The sequence below is a fragment of the Melozone crissalis genome, unplaced genomic scaffold (assembly GCF_028551555.1).
Source record: "Melozone crissalis strain CALT ecotype California unplaced genomic scaffold, PUWL_Pcris_2 ptg000006l_1, whole genome shotgun sequence".
In the NCBI taxonomy this organism is placed as follows: Eukaryota; Metazoa; Chordata; class Aves; order Passeriformes; family Passerellidae; genus Melozone; species Melozone crissalis.
Genome location: NW_026535784.1, coordinates 36,938,700 through 36,956,095, shown reverse-complemented (window position 1 = coordinate 36,956,095; position 17,396 = coordinate 36,938,700). Strand labels below are relative to the sequence as shown.

General features: G+C 37.7%; 1 protein-coding gene across 1 annotated transcript in view; it reads left to right on the top strand.

The window, feature by feature from the left end:
* The window catches only part of LOC128950474 (uncharacterized), a 56,713-nt gene that overhangs the window by 12,547 nt on the left and 26,770 nt on the right, over positions 1–17,396 (top strand). The window contains exons 9-13 of the mRNA XM_054295354.1: positions 3,778–3,974; positions 6,220–6,284; positions 6,557–6,663; positions 9,744–9,855; positions 13,108–13,207. Coding sequence (XP_054151329.1) covers positions 3,778–3,974; positions 6,220–6,284; positions 6,557–6,663; positions 9,744–9,855; positions 13,108–13,207 — 581 coding nt within the window. The remainder of the gene's footprint in view (positions 1–3,777; positions 3,975–6,219; positions 6,285–6,556; positions 6,664–9,743; positions 9,856–13,107; positions 13,208–17,396) is intronic.

The window sequence follows — 17,396 nt, the reverse complement described above, 5'->3', positions numbered from 1 at the left end:
TTCTGAGTAGTGTTCCAGAGTAGACAGGGAGGAGATCCTTGCTTAGACAGCTTGATTTATCACCTATGACATGCCCATAAGCTGTAACATTTCTGAGAGCCAAAGCTGAAGAAAAAATAACATTTTACATGGAAAAAATTAATCCAAGAGTAAGTTGTTGGCTGGCAGAGAACTTGACAGAAAACTCAGATTCTTGATTGCTGTAAGAGTAAGTTGATGAGATGGAGGCTTCAGCAGCAAAACCAGTTTTGTAACTTGGTTATTCCTGCGCTGTAGGTCTTCACTGAGACCTGCTTTAACTGTTAACTCCTATCTAGGCCCAGTTTGGAGGGGTTTTCTGAGGTATAATCTTAGCTTGGTCTCATTCAGTGCTCTGGTTTATTAATGTCTATATTATATATACATTCATTTATAATGGATTTACTTGCTAAGTGGCAAACGTGCAACCTGAAATGGACCTTTTGGACTAAACAGTGGTAGTTGTCATCTCCCCTCACAAACTGATGTGTATTTCTTGTGTATATTGACCCTGTGCGGAAAGAACTGCTTAAATATTTTAGAAGTAGTACTTGATATTTATTTCTAGTACTGTATTTTATTAATTTGTATAATTTCATTAAAGTGAATTGTATTAGTTCCCTTTTGGAATTGTTTCCATTGCTTGCTACTGCTTCATCCTGCATAAGGATTTTGTCACTAAACTTATGCAGTTCTTTTACTGATGAAGGATTCCACTTTGCCAAGGTACCTTTGGATGCTGTGACCGTAGTTACTGATAAAGTTCATAGTTCTGTGCTTACTCCCCTGCAACACTATATAAAAGGACAGCTTGGCTGTGGGTTATGGACAGCCTAAAGGTGGCATGTTCCCCACAGAGCAGATGTCATATGGTGTGTAGTCATTCAGCAAAGCCTACAAGTTAATCAGGCAAAGAGTCGCTGTTTCAAGTGGTGATCAGGGTGATGGTGTGACTATACTGCCTGTGGTATACCTGAGCCAGGCAACTACTACTGCTAAAGAGCTTTTTATGCCTTTAAGTAGCTGTCATTTGCCTGTATCTTAGGAGTGACAGACCAGTTTGTTTCCAAGGTGAAAATTAATTTTAAGTAATGTCTTTTAGCAATTTACAAAATAGATTTTTGTCTTAAGTGTGTGTATGTTAATGTGGGTTATCTGCTACAAGATAATACTGGATATTTGTATTTTCCCAGTCATCCAGTTACAATACAGGTAGAATCCAGTTGCTTCTTACCCAGATAATTGCATCTCTGTGTTGTGAACTGTTAAAAAAGTGAGGAAAGCTTTCAAGGCTGGCATAACCTGGGGGAAAAAGCACATCTGCAACTAACTGGCCGTACAGAAAAGTTCATTGGGTGGTGATGTACTGTGAACACCACAGGGGGGAAACAATATCTGCTGTATTTTGATCACATTAGGGGATGAAATTTCTCATTTTGTCTCACTATTACATTTAGGTTTTGTTTTTCAATGGTTTGAGGGTTTTGAAGGTGCAAGTTGGGCAAAATGAAGTTGAATCAATGTTAGTAGACTCAGTAGTTCAGAGTAGGAAGTTGAGTGTCTGCAGTTTAGTTCTTCCTTCAAAACAAAGGTTACTGGAGATCACTGTAAGAGTTGCATGTGCTGATGGCTGAGATTCCAGTGGGCTGCAGCAGGGACACTGGCTGTCAGTGCAGGGACATGGACTGCTCTGGGTGATCTGTCTTCACGTGAATGGTGTCTCTTCTGGGGATCTGATCAAGCTGCATTGAGCCTGCTAGCAGGGCACTGGGTGCTGTTGCATTGAGACAGGGCAGATAGGTGGTAGGGTCAGGCACACAAACATGGAACTGAGAGGATAAAAGCTTCTTAATTCTAGTCTTGTTCAGTCACTGATCCTGCTTTGTTACCCTGGCCAAATCATGATGCTTCCTCTGTGTGTCTCCTTGCATCTAAAATGGGGACAATTACACATTAGTCTGTTCACATATGTTTATGTTCCAGACCAAGAATTGAGGGCTTTTTTGGCTGTTGCTTTTTTCTATGTTGCACTTCAAAATTTTGAGTAGTACATACTTCTGCTACCATCTTTTCTCTCTCCTTATCCCCTCAACCTCCCCTCCCCACTAGAAGAGCCTGTATATGAAATTGTTAATTCCATTCAGTTCTTTGCATTCACCAGGGCAGGCTGGTTTTGTTTCCTATATCTTTTTAGTGTTGTAAATAGTTTCAAAGACCAGTCAAATGGACTGTTACCTTAACTGATTTGATGTGGTGTCCACCAGCTACCATACTTTTCAATTTTGTCTGCTCTAAGTGTTAAAAGTTGCTGATCTCTAGTAACAGATCTTGTGTCTTAATCCTTTCTTTAAAATAATGGAGTTATGTTTGAATATTCTTGATGATAAGGAATCTGCTCAAACTCCCATGAACTTTTACATATGTCCCTTAAGAGTTCACTGGTATTTTTGCTTACTTTCTTTCAGACTTTGTGGATTTATGTTATACAAAATATGTTCATGTAACCTTTGCTGATAACCAATTCAGTTGTATGTTCAGCACATTGTTACCACTACCACCCAAAAATTGAGGGATTAACTGGTTTTAAGTTTGTATGGAAGACCTGAAGGTCATTTGCTTTAACGAGCATGGTAAAGTTCACCACCTTTCATTATTAGGACCTTTTTAGAATGGTTTAGCTTTTGCAAGGGACTGTATCTCCTTAACTCCTCTTTTGGTATTTATTTTATGTTGTGGGACACTTGTACAAATTTCAGCCTTCCGGTGAGAGGGAAGGGAGCCAGGTAGACTTTTCAGAAGAATCTTTGCATTCTTAATTTTAATTCTCAGGTACTTCTGAAAAGTTTGAAGTTCTTAATTTTGCTCAAATTCTCTGTAAAAAAATGAAAGCCTTTTAGCTAGAAAAGCAGATGTCTGGATCTTGTCCACATAATCCTGAAAACTCTACCCTGCTACTGTAATGACCAGTATGTGCCTCCTATTATGAGTTACTTGATCACTTTTTGTATATTTTGCTTGTGAGAATGTGAGGAAGAAGAATATTATAATTTATGAACATGCCTGTAGTTTCACTGCTTTTCTTTTTGCTGTGCCTTGTAATTTTCTGTTAGTTCTGTCTTCTATGTGCTGAAGATCTTTCCTTTCATATGTCTTCCTGTTTTTAATTATTACTTTCCTGTGTATAATTTATTATTAACGTGTGAAGTTATCCTTTGTAGGTGTGATTATTCCTGTTTCCTACTTCTCTTCATCTCTGAGGTTCCCAGCACGGTTTGTTCTCCCTGCTTTGACTGCCTTTTTACAAATCAGAGTGCAAGGTGTATTTAGATGTCTTCACCGTCATGCTGTGTGTGCTGCTGTAGCCAAATGGGGCCAGAATTAACCATGGTTTATTTTACTCTAAATTTACATCTTTAAACATAGTCCTCTAATTCTTTCAGCTTTTTACTTGAACTGTTTCTGTCAGTGTCCTTCTCCATTCCCTTCCCTACACCCATGTTTGCAGGTGGAATCTCCTGTTATATCTGTGTTTCTTTGCCAGACAGTAGACTACATCCTCATATTATTTCAGTTGAACAGTTTGTTCAAGGCTTGTTTATTTTTAGTCTATGTTTCTGTAGAAACAACCAGATAAATTGTAACTCTTGACAGGTTTTACTTGATTGGCCATTACTAAGAAATTTTGGTTTGTTGTTCATATTTCTTTTCACTTTCCCTTCGTATTTATAAGGCTTTTTTCTTAATGTTTTTATATTCTAGGCACAACATAGGCTTTCCCATTGTAGAATGTTCCTCTGAAGGAGACTTTATTCTTTCCAAACCACCAGACACAGGGGGACTGATTTCTTTTGGCACTGTAGCTGAGCAGCTGGTGTATGAGTTGGGCAATCCTCAGCGCTATCTTTTACCAGATGTTACATGTGACTTTTCCCAGGTTTCCATCACTGAAATTCCAGGTTAGTCCTCTTTCATGTAATGATATCTGTGTCAATGAAGTGTGTTATCAAACAAAAGCAGCTACTTTAATTTCCATTTAGTCTCTGCATATTTCTTGTTAAATCAGTTCCTTAGAGTCATGTTGTATTAAACTGATACTTTCAAGGACTTCTTCTAGAAATTCTTTTAGAAATTTTAAATGTAATCTTATTTATCTTGCTGGCTGACTGTTTTATATTTTTGATCACTGCTCCTTTTGCTTTACTTTTTAATGCCTGCCTTGCACCTGTGAAGTCCTTAAGCTATTTATTCAGTGAGAACAACATCAAGACAGCTTCATTATGATTTCAGTGTTGTTTTTAAACTACAGCTAAATTTTTTTTCTCAAAAAAATGTTTTGTACGTGGTTTTACTTAGGACATTTGAAGTGTTGGTAGCAATGAAAGGCTGTGTCTTTCAAAGCACTGCTTGGCAATGGCGTTTTTCTTAGACATTTAGGTGGATCATGGTAGAAGAATGATTAGGTACAGGGTTTCCACCAGAGAATCTTTTTTTAAGAAGTCCATTTGCAATCCTCAAAACACTTAACAGCCAGTAGACTAAAGATAGATATAATGTATGTTCAGAATTTAGCTTCAAAAAGAAAACAAAAAAACCCCAGGCTTAACAGATTCAGAGATCTGTAATTTGAGTAAGGCAGCTTGAAAAAAAATTTATCTACAGTCATCTAGAGTTTGCCTTTTACTGGATTTATATTATATTTTTTTCCTTCTAATGAAACTTACTTGTGACAGAATGCCAGGTGTCTTTCTAAAGCTTAGAACAATCGAAATCTCGAATTAAAAACTTACTGGGATAAAACTGAAAATGTGGTAACATAAAGAATATATTGCTTGAGTAAAAAAGTACATAACATGGTACAGTGAATCTTCAGCTCATGCAACAAACGGCTGTCTGATAAGGCCAGCTTGCTGCTTTTAGCCCCTAGTCTTTCTCTTTTTAAAAAAAGAATCCCTAACCTTCCTATGAACTTTTAGCTTGCAAATGACCTGATATGACATGTTTGAACTTAAAATGAACTTTCACATGAACTTTCAGTTAGTCCTCTTAGAAATATAACAGATGGAAAATGGGCAGATTGCTTAAATATTTTAGTTTGAAGTGCTTTGACACGTACACCAGTAAAAAGAGGCAAGCTATCTAATTTTGCTGTTTATATTGCTGGTTTTATTGTTCTGCTGGATTACTTGCAGGGTTTGAGCTGAGAGGTGCTTGTTTTCTTTTTGTCAATGGATGCTATGCATTTGGTTGTGTGGTATTTGTTTTCTTGTACTATGACTTCACCTGGAACATAAAACTCTTCTATATCTTCACCCTGAATGAAGGGATGCAGTTCTCTATTTAGAGAGTTAAATTAACCTCATGTCAGTCTTGAGAGACAGTGATGATGTTATTTGAGTAAAATTTGTACTAGTGACATTTACTTTTTTTAGATAGGCTCTGATCTGATCTTTTCAGAGTATTTATATAAGGCTTTGAACTGCTTCTTAAATATTTGCAAACACAGATTAATCACAGGTGAACTACACTATAATTCTGGCTCTAAAACATGAGGTGCCAATCCTGCACTGCTGATTTTCAAGGAGTAGCACCTACTGATTTTCTCCAGCTCAAGCTTGAACCTGATGGCATCCCAGCAATTTTCTGCTTTTCTCTTTTTGCATTAATATTCCTAATACTGAACATGGTTGTTGCCCAGGCAAATACATTCAGACTGTTTCTGTTATTGATAAGAAGCTCACATTAAGTTACCCTTCCCTTACTAAGCTCTCAGCCAGTAGCTCTTGCTGGTTTCTCATCTTGCTTTGAATCTTTACCAAGTGAGGGATTGCAGTCCGCTCCAGCCAGCTGCAGTAAATTGTATGCTCTGTGTGTGTGTGTGCAATAACTGGATATTAAGAGGAATGTAACTGTTGAGTCTAATGTCGTAAGGCTGCTTTCTTTGTTAAGTATTTTTAAAGTGCATGAATAAACATTTCAGTCGCCCTCTTAAAAGGCTCATGGCAGACATAAATCCAGTCACCAGTTTGCTCCTGTGTTTTCTAAGGCAGGAAGGACTGTTTTCTGAAAGGTTCTCTCTTCTCTGGCAGTACAGCTATCAATGATTTGCTTTTTAATTAAGTGCATTTGATTAATATGTATCACAAAAGAATGTCTTTAAATTTATATTGAAGAAGCTGAAGTACTGATTTTTAACTACTCTAGGTTTTGATGGTGGAGCAGTGAAAGTTTGTGGAGCAAAAGGATTGCCTCCTTCAACATTTTATAAGGTATTACCTCATTTTTTGATGTGAAAGGTATATTTTGATTTACAAGATATTAAATTTGGAGACACTGCTAAAACTTGGCACTATCCCCATCTTCTCTGCCCCAAGAGTAAAAGAAAGAGTTGGAAAATTTGAAAAGGCAAACCTTACTTTATATGCAAAAACCTGTTACTTTGTTTAAAAAGTGTGTATTTGTATAGATAATGATTGCCAGAGAGCGTTTATAGCCTATCAGTACTGAATTCCATGTAACTTCATAATCCCTTTATCATTAGGTAAATGCCACTTATCTTGATGGCTTCAGAGCTACTGCTGTCTGTCCAGTGGGAGGCCCAAAGGCAGTTCAAAAAGCAAAACGCACTGCAGAAGCTATTCTGCAAAGGTTGGTATTTGAGTCTTGGAAGGGGATCTGGTTTGCTCCTTTTTTTTTTTCCAGATGTGATGAAAATAGAACAGTGACACATGACGGCAACATTACTAACCTTGTAAGAATCCTAGAATATTATAGTTTTCCTGTTGGGATGACATTTCAAGACTTAAGTAACCTTTTCAAGAAACCTGTTTTCAGTATGTAGCTGCACTTCAGTTACTGCACTTCAGTTAGGTTGGACAGAGTGAGAAAAGTGTCAAATACGTTTAAAAATAGGTGGCTGGAGAGAGACCGAATTTAGTGAGGAACAAGCTGTGATTGAGATTAGATTTTATTAGATACCAGAGATAAACTAGTTTTCAGCAGCTTTCACAGAACTTTTTTATTAAAAGCCTTACTGATATGAAATATAGGAAGTTTACTGAGTTTGTGTTTAAAACATGCTTTCTAAAATGTGACCCAGTGATTTTTGTTTTTTTTCTTAGAACAGAGTTACAATTCCAAGACAGAGTAATAAACTTTCAGTTGTATTGTCATGCCAGTATATTTGGGCATGGAGGAATTCCTCTTAAATATAATTCCATATCAGGAATCTCTCAGTGCTTATTCCAGTAGCTCCAGTCTTTCTAGTTAACAGATCTATTTCCTTGTGCCATGTTTTATATAAAGCTTCTTCCCCATCCTGTTGTAGACTCCTGCAGAACAGTCAGAAATCCAAGGTTTACTGTGAACTTGGAGTGATTATTCATGTGCCTGTGTGCAGCACTGTGGTGAAGGAGGAGTTGTCTGACTTCCCTCAAGAGATATGGCAGATAAGAGCAGGCTGATAGGGGCTGTGGAATTGCAAATGCTAAAAGCTCCTGTCCAAGAGCTATTGAGAAAATCCAATTATAAAAAAAACCCATCAGAAAGTGGCAAATACGAAGACTCAGACTCAGAGCCTCTGGAAGGCCATCTTTCTGGAACCTAGATGTTTATTTTAGGAAAAAAGTAGAATGTTGTGTTTTCTATTTCATATTTGCTTTTGGACATTATTTCAGACTGGACTATATGTGTATCTTTGAATGAAACAGATTGTAGTGCTGCTACTGTCTCTGACATCTAGAAAATTAATTCAGCCTGTATACTGTGCTCTCTTGAGTAATCATCAGAGGAAAGCTGAAGTGAGGTACTTGAGGGCTGATTAACTGGTGTGAAAAGTGGCCTCTAGCCCATTAGGTATGCTAGTGGGCTAGTTCTGTGTTTTGAAAATTACAATATACACATTCTGAATCTCAAATGCAGTCTTAAACAGCTTAATATGTGGAATTGTTTATTTGACACAGCAAAAGATTGGTGTATGTCAGCCCAGATAGAGAATAAGAATTAAGCTGTTCTGATCCCTCTCAAAGGATGCTCTGTCAGCAACTATAACTATTTCAGAAACGTTAACATAAGGTTTTTTTCCTGGTTTCTGTTCATAAAATCCTGGAATTGTCAAGGTTGGAAGAGACCTTTAAGATCAGCAAGTCCAACCATCAACTCAGGTCCATCACTATAATCCCTGAATCACATCACCAAGCACCAGATCCAGACATCTCTTAAACACCTGCAGGAGTGGTTACTTCACCACCTCCTTGGGAAACCTACTCCAGTGCCTGACAACTTGAACAGTGGAAACTTTTTTTCTGATACCTAACCTGGATCTCCCCTGTCTCAGCTCAAGGTCATTTCCTCTGCTCCTCTCACTGCAGGCACAGTAGGAGCTGGCCTCGTCCTCAGTACACCCTCCTTTTATGTGTAGCCTTTTTCCAGGCTGAACACCCCCAGCTGCCTCAGCCATTCCTTGCCAGACATGTTTTCCAGACCTTTTACAACCCTTATTGCCCTTCTATGGCTGTGCTCCAGCACCTCAGTGCTCTTTTTAAAGTGAGGGGCCCAAAACTTGGACGCAGGATTTGACGTGAGGCCTCACCAGTGCTGAGTACAGAGGGGCAATCCCTGCCCTGGTCCTGCTGGCCACACTATTGCTGATCCAGGCCAGGATGCCTTTGGCCTTCTTGGCCACCTGGGCACACTCTGGCTTGTGTTCAGCTGCCTGTCAGCCAGCATGTGAGAGTCTCTTTCTGCCAAACAGCTCTCAGGCCACCCTGGCCCAGACTGTGGTGCTGCCTGTGCTTGCTGTGACCCAAGTGCAGGACCCAGCACTTTGCCTGAGTGAACTTCATGCAGTTGTCTTTAGGCCATTGATGGAGCCTGTCTGGGTCTCTGTTTCAGGAGAATGTTCTAATGATGTGATCTTTCAACTACCCACCTTCCAGTCTGTTGTAGTTTAAGTTCTGTCCAGTAGTTGAGTGGCAAAAGGGGCAGAAAAAGGCACACAAGTTTAATGTGTTTCATTTATACAGATCAAATTAGTTGTTAACCTAAGACATTGAACAGCTTTGGCAGCTTGTAAGATGACTTACTTTGCTTCTTTCACGTGTACTTCTCCTTTTACTTGTTTGTTCATTATTGAAAGCAGAAGGGATTTGGCAATATGTGTGTGAAGAAGTCTTTTTGAAATATCTCTGGTGTTCTATTTTCATGATTCTTTGTTGCATTACTAACACATGAAAGGGCTAAAAATGACCCACAGAATGTATTTTCAGCTGTAGTATCTGTAATTGTAATGTTTGTAGATAAATAATTTAAAATAACTTAGTACAGATGCGGTTTGCAAATTCAGTTACCTTAAATGAGATTGTTTTACTTTTCTCATCAGAAATAAAGGTGGACTCATTTATATTGTGTGAACACATTTCCATCTCTTTACAGCAATTAAAAAATTGTATCTTGTATTAATATCCTTTACATTGCTTCATTATTTCAGGTGCTGTGGTTATATTTATGACAACAGTGATAGATTAGCAGTGTGTTCAAAATGTTCCACCAAAGCAAAAAATGTTACTTGTTGCACCAAGCAAAATATATATCCTTAAAAATTCCAATATTTCAACTGGTAAAATCTTTCATACAGCTGTTTGACAGAGTTAACTTCTGTGGTCCACACAGGGCTACTTCAGATAATCATTTTGAGACTGTTTACTAATACAAAAAATCATTTGTTGCAGGACTCGTCTTATTTTCAGTCAGCTTGGGTATGAAGATTACAGTGCAGTTAACATACAGGTTTTAGGGTCTGAAGATACATATGGACCTCATGCTAGAAGGAGTACAGAAGGTGTAAGTATGCAGTGGAGTGTTCTTAAACTTTTACTGACCTCTTTTAATCTTTCCATATTGTTATCTTTTCCACAACTTTAAAGGAAGTCATTATCATCTTGGGAATTTCACCCCTTCATGTTGCAAAGAATTCGCTGTCACTACTTAATGTGGAAAATTAACAGTGACAAGGTCTTTGCAGTATTGGGTCTTCCAGAAGCACTTATAAAAAATCTTACAGAAATATTGTTGTACTTTGTTCTGATGATCTCCTAAAGAAATACCATATTATAATAACTTCTGTGGCATAGACTTAAATTGCATTAGATGTAATGCAAAAAGACCACATTATAAATATTGCATTTAAATTAAAAAGGAAATCTCAGCATTTATGTTGCCTGCCCAACTTCAGAATTTTCTGTGAGTACTAGATATAGTATGAAGAAATAATCTTCAGCTATGTAATTCTGCACTGTGAGTGCATATTTAAGAATATGAATGATGGCCATAGCCACTGCAGCTGTGATATCCATGGTCTGTTTTCCTAATCTAGAGAATGAAAGTCTTTTTTAAAGAAAGAAGATTGTAAATCATGTCCTCACTTAGGCGCAGTTTAAATATTTAGACAGTTTAGTTTGTTCCAAAACAGTAGCATTTAATTCTTCTTTGTCAGTAGCAGCCTTGCAAAACTCTTAAGGTACACGTGGCAAAACTTGGCTCTGAGTTTGTTCTTACTAGTGCTGACATTTTATCCAACAGTTTGTATCTAAAGGAAATGTGAATGTGGTGTAGAGGACAGTGGACTTATTACTAGTGAAATTGAGTGTTCTTAGAAATTGGTCAAGTTATATCTGCAGCTATTCATTTCAGTGCTTGAGTTTCAATTTCCTTCATCAAAGCAGCAAGAGTTGCCTCCTGAAGACTGAGCTTTATAATGTGGTCTCTTTCATTCTAGGACCATAAAACCTGCAATTTTAAGTGTCTTACTAAGAGTGCAGAATCAAAATTTTGAAACAGATTTTCCAGATGTTCGACTTGTCTGTGTTCAGTTTGTACCAACTCCTGATCATTACACCATGTAATGTATTCTTAAATTGAATTGTTGTATAGGAAGTTCTGAACAAAGTGAATAATGAGTTGAAGTAGAGCAGTTTCTCCCTCCTGATTGTTCAGTTTGCCTTGCTTATAGTACATTAAAGAAAGTTTTTCAATGGAAGAGTATTTGTAGTACTTTCTGTGTTTCCAGCCTCAGTTCCCAACTCTTATATTAAAAGTAAACGGAGTGTTATCACCATTGTATGTGCTTCTATCCATGCCTGAAACAGGATGTGAGAGCTAAGGCTGAAATACAAGAAATCAGACTCCATTGCCTTTCATGCCTCCTCCAGCATTTTAGAAGAAACTGGCCAGGGGAGCTTTCATCTGGAAAGCAGCCATGGTAGTTTGAGAAGAAGGACTGGGGAGTGGAGTTGGCTTTTCCATTTAAAATACAAAGTCATAGAATCTCAAGGAGAACATTTACTCATTGGGGCTTCAAGTAGAGATAGTATAGTCACATAAACACTCTTTCTTACAGTGTCCCTCCGTGCAAATTTAGACCTGGTTATTTTGAGTTAGAAATCACAGTACTCAAAACCAGAGCCATACTATGTTAGGCAGTATATTCACACATAAGGAAAATAGTTCCTGCTTTGAAAGTTCTGCTACCTAAATTTGAAGCAAAGAAGCAAATATGTACATGAATACCAAGACAGGGTAAGTTGAACAATACTTGGAGCTCAGTGTTGGTATGTGGTGTGGCTGGACTACTTCGCATGCACATCTGTCATACTGGTGCAGTGGTTAGCCTTTGCAGCTGTGAAATCACTGTGTCTCCCAGCCGTAGGTAAGCCTCTAGTCTGAGCTGCTGTGTGGAGGATTGACTGTTCCTGACAACACAAAATACCCTTGAGAAATAGGAAAGGGTGGCAAGCACTTCTTTTTCTCAGACTTTGCTGCCTGTCACTCTTGATAGCACTTTGTCAGCACCAGCCTAAGCTAGAAAGGGACTTGAATCAGCACTGAGTAATTTTAGTGATACTTGATTTTTAGTATCCTCTGTTCTGTTGGGGAGGAAGGAGTTGTGACAGTGAGTTTGTGGTTTGGAAATCTGGGATATGTTTCATGTAAGCTGTTTTTTAATAGTACATCAGGCATTAGAGTTTGTGGCATAAAAACTGTATATGTTCTGTTAGTTTTCTGCTAACCCTTTGTTAATTGATTTCCATGATATTGTTGAGACTTTGTTTTGCTGGTTTTTTGTTTTAATTCTGATACAGTAAGATTAATTTCTTCAGCCTATATATATATATACCAGTTTTAATACTGAGTTCATCCCCTTCAAAAGGATCCAGCTGATTTTCGTAGACATTTGTATCTTGCCTTTGCAGGCAAGGAGGTAAAATGGAACTTTAAATGGAATCTTGATTATATGGTACAGTTTAGAACCAGAAAGCAGATGTGAATGCATGAGGATGTTTTCTTGCAGGAATGTTTCCAGTTGATTATTATTTGTAGTAATTTAATAAATCTTTTGATAGCTTTAGGAAGACTGAATGTTAAAATTCTGCACTTGTTGGGTTGTATGGCTGTATATTTTTTTGTGTATTGATTCCAATGGTAGATCCTTCAGTGGCTGAAAACAGAATTTTTCGAGAAGTAAAATTTGAAATGAGAGGCAGTGCTCATCTGCAAGGACAGGTGTTTTGACTAGAGTAGGGAGCACATTTGGTTTATCTTTAGATGGAGCATCTGCTCTTCTCTCTGAAAACATGGTGGCTTTTACAAGTTCTGTTCTCACATTTATCTCCCAAGGATTAGGTTTGAATTCTTTTCTGTGGACAGATCTGCTTCCTTCTTGATGCTAAGAGAAGTGAACCTGGCTCTCCAACTTGTCCCCAGAGTACTTTCAATGCTCTTAGAATAAGAGAAACTTTGTTTGCCAGTTCCACTGACAGTGAAGCCAAGTATTTGGTATTGTTAGTTACAGTACTTGATTCTTGGAGAATGCTGGAGAACAGGCATGGTGCCCTAGTGACTTGAAATACCCAATAGTTGATTCCATGGTATTCCAAAATAAAGATATTGAAAAGCTGGCAGCAAATGATAGTGATGGTGGATAAAAAGTCACTGAATGATTTAACTCAAATACTGAGCTACAGTTATTTTTCAGTTTTGTAAATTTAACCAATGTTCTGCATCTAAGGTAATCTAATTTCAACCTTTTTGAAGCAGGGACCTCGGGAAGCTGTTATTTGGCTTGCTGTACACCATAAACAAAGAGAAGCTGTAGAAATCTTCTCCAAAGAGATTGCACCAGCTGGAACTGGCATGGGTAATTATTCATATAATCTAAGAATTTTCAAGTTATTTTTTCTTTTTATTCTCTGAGCATGACTAGCACCCAAAAACTTGGTCATATTAGGCTTTCTTATGTTGTTCATAGTGAAATAGTAATTTTTAAAAGTGTATAAGCTTGGTGTAGAACTGCAACAGACATTAGCAGAATGATAAAATGAAAGTTCTTGAAGTTCACCTTTATATTCCTTTTAGATTCTTTATTCTTCCTGTGCTGCTACTGTTCCATCCTATTTTTTTCCTTTTCCTTATCCATCTGTTTTCCTACATGTGGCTGCACTGATGTGCAACAGTGATTTACTTTTTTTACCATGATCCTACAACTTAGTAATGCTATTAGACTTTGCTGAGTGTTACTCAACTGGCAAAGATATACTGTGTCCAGCTATAACACTGCAGTTTAGGAAGAGATGTGCAGTTTGAGAGTTCTGAAGGTTCTCTTCATACTTCATTATCTTGTGTTGCTACAAAGGATTTTTATTGATGCTACTGTACTTTCAGCTGTTTAATGTATAACTGCTTGTGTAAGTAATAACAAGATTCAGGTATAATTTAAAAAATGTAATACTGCAGTGATGGTGCTGACAATCTGCGTCTTAATTCCCATTACGTATTAAATACCCAACTTGACTCATCCTGCAGTATGAAGTCTAACCTCAAATTATTCTGTCCTCAGAATTTGATTTTGTGACATATTGCAAGATTTCTTTTTGAATTGATGTGTGAGGTAAAATCTAACCACTAGAATTTGATTAAGTCCATCTTAATTTTGAGGGTATATTTTTAAGTATTTGCTTGAAGGTCATGTAATGTGAAATGATCTGTGCTTCTATCACTTGCCAAATGTTTGTTCCAAAAAAAGGCACATTTTTTTTTGTAAATGTCATTGGTTTCTCTAAATTTTCTGAGGTGACCTATTGTGTGATTATTTTGAGCAAATTTTTTTCTTTTTTACTCCCAAGTCCTTAGGTGTCACCACTATAACTATCTGAGTTCTAAGCTCTTTCATGTATTTTGTGCATAAATCATGACTACTCATCCCACTTCTATTATCCATTCTAAATGAATTTAAATTTTGACAGCCTAATTTGAGGACCAAAGTTTAGATATTTTGCAGTGGCTTCTGCATATCTTAATAAAGACTATATCTAGGATTTACATAGATCTTCAAAATTAAATTCCATGGGCTTCACCTGAAACTCTGAAGTTCCATAGCAAATCTAAAATACTGATTAATGGAGGAATAGTTAAGTGTTGCCTTGCAATTAAATTTTTTGGCAGTTGGTTAAAAAAAGTGCGGAAGTGTGCACATTGTCACATTCTGTGTTTATAGTCTTTACAATATTTGCAGAGAACAGTTTAATGCAGGTTGGAGTTTTCTTTAAAGCTGTATTTATAGAGACAAGGTTAGCACATGGTGGTCCTTTTTACTTTTTTTTTGTGTCTACAATAAAGAGATGATCATGTAGAATTAACTGTAAATACTCATTAAGATAATAGTTTAAAATGTTGCAGTTCTGAAGGCTGATCAGCAGGTCAGCATTTACCATAGATGTAAATTGCTTATAAAGACTTGGAGTTTTCCTTATGAATAAAGGACAGTATTTTCAGTTGGACCAAACTATCATTTCTGTAACTAGTTAGGAAATCATAACTGAAGTAGTTTCTCCTTTTTCATAGTGATTTCTCCATAGCAGACCAAGAAAGTAAGAGTATATTCTTATTATTTATTCTATGCATGCATAGACAGTGCCCTAGAAAACATCCTTTTGAATTAAAGAAAGCTGTGTGGATTTTAAAATCATTGCTTTTCTGTAAGGTCCAGAACTAGTGGACCTGTACTTGTCCATTCTTAATCTGTGCTTCTTTTGTAAAACAATTGCTGTGTATTTAAACCTTGTTTGAAGTCTGAAAGTGTTGGTTTTATTAAGGGTTTGATTTTTTCCTTTTACCACTGATCTTTCTGGAATGAAAAAGTGAAAAATCTGCCTGCGTGGGTTGGGTGAAATACGCAGAATTGAAATTGAGTTACTGTAACATGTGAACATCTGTGCCTTGAGGTGACTGGCAAACTTTCCGTTCTTATTATCAGGGTTTCAGTGATGAAACAAATGCATTCCTACGTGGAATAGGTTAGGCAGTCTGTGTGGACGATGGTTGGGGTGCTGAGTTTGTTTCCAAAAGGAACAGTTTAAGCTTTCTAGAACATCCTGTAGAAGTTTTTCTCAGAAAAAAAAATCTGTTTCAATTCTTAGAGCTGCTGCTAATGAACAGCAGTGGGAAAGAGGCTATTTCTGGAATCATCCGAGGCATCTGGTGATAAATAGCACTTTTCCTTGCCAGGTACAGGACTGCAGAAAGGGTTTTGGCCTCCATGACAAAAATTACTACTGTCAAAGGCTATCAGGGCTGTTTACTGACATGCTTCCAAGTGCATAGTCATTCTTTTTTTTTAATTTGTGGAAGATATACTGGAACTGCTTCATACAGTCACTTGTTTCAGTTGCTGTTGTGTGGTAAATTTCGGTATTACCTGTGCCCATGAACTCTTACGTAAGCAGAGAAGGGTCAGATTTGGGATCTGAATGCTTAGTAAGCTACTTATGTTGGTGTGGAGTATGTTTAAAGCTGTGATTAAGAAGAATGTTTTTAATTTTCTTTCTTCAGTGAGATTTAGAATTTTGCAGCACTGCCAAACAGTAATTAGTGGTGTACTAATAACTGCATCAGCTTAACGACGCTTAATTTCTGACAGAAGTGTGGAATTCCAGACCTTGCTGTGAAGAGCAGAACAAAGAATACTTGATGCTTAATTGTCTTAAACTGGGCAGGTCCACAGACAAGACTTGTAGGGATGGGTGAGTGATCTTGGCAACAGAAGCCAGAACTAAGACTGTTGAGATTGTTGTTGTTGTCCTAGGTGAATTCTCCAGTAACAGCACCTGGTGTTCATTTCCCTTCCCCTTTTCCCTGAGCTTCTTCCCTCCCTTCTATTTGACTAGGACATTTTTGGAAATTATTACAATTCTCTGGAGTGTCACAGCTTCAGGGAGGGGCAGAGCATGCCCCATGGCAGTATGGTCACCCTCATGAGAGGGTCAGATTGTCCACAGAGACAGAGCCCAGAACTTGAGCCTTGCATGCCCTGTGCAAGTGCTCTGGGCAGTGAGCACCTGAGGTCCCATTCTGTACAGTGCTGCACCACTTTTTCTCACTGGACATTGAATAAAAATAGCTGTGGCTGCTGTCTCTTACATGGATAGAGCATGTCTGCCAAATGTGGCCTTGTGCTTTGCGCATGGATCTGTGTGATGTAACTGCAGGTGGCTTTGTTCTGCCAAAATGGTGGCAGCTCTGGGGATACACACCGAGTGAGGTTTTAAGCATGAGTGGCTTTTCCATATGAAAATCCTTTAAACAGTGAAGTCCTGTGTTTCAAAGGTGGCCAGCTTGGTCATCCACCTCCCAACTCTCCCATGTTAGTTCACTTCCAGGAGGTGAGATAGTGACTATGAGAGTCATTGCAAATAACCCTTCTTTCTTTTTCTGCATATCCTTTTAATGAAGTATTGGAATTAAAGTAGAACAGAGGAAAAGCAGAAACAAATTGCCAATCTTTTATAATGGACACCAGGGAGGAAGGAGAAGTTGATGACTTGTAAAGTGATGTCACCTGAACTGAAACACTTTGTTCCATTACTTTTGGACATTTAAGAGTGATCTTTAAAAAACAAAGTACACTTTTAGATCTGTACTGGAAAAAAAGGAAATATTTTCTCTTCTGCTTGGAGTGTTTATAGTGGTTGAGGAGTACTGTTTCTAACTATATTCTTCTTTCCCAAGAGTAGCAGTTTGGTGCTTCTCACTCTGAAGCGCTGTGTAGGCGGTTGTACAGATAATAATCTTCCTTTGTAGCACCTTTCATCCAAGAACCTTTAGCAAGCTGTGTGAAGATGATCAGCTAAGCTTTCTAATATCTTAGTAGCATTGGAAAGTATTCTGTCTGCTTTATAGATGGTTTCCTGAGATAGTGAAAGAAAGCATAAGCACAGAAGAATGTGAATCAAGAGTCCTTGGTTCTGCTTTCCCCGTAAGAAATGCTGAAGAGCAACTCCACCAGTATTTAAGGGGATCAAAATTTAAGTTTAAGAATGGGGAGCAGAGGA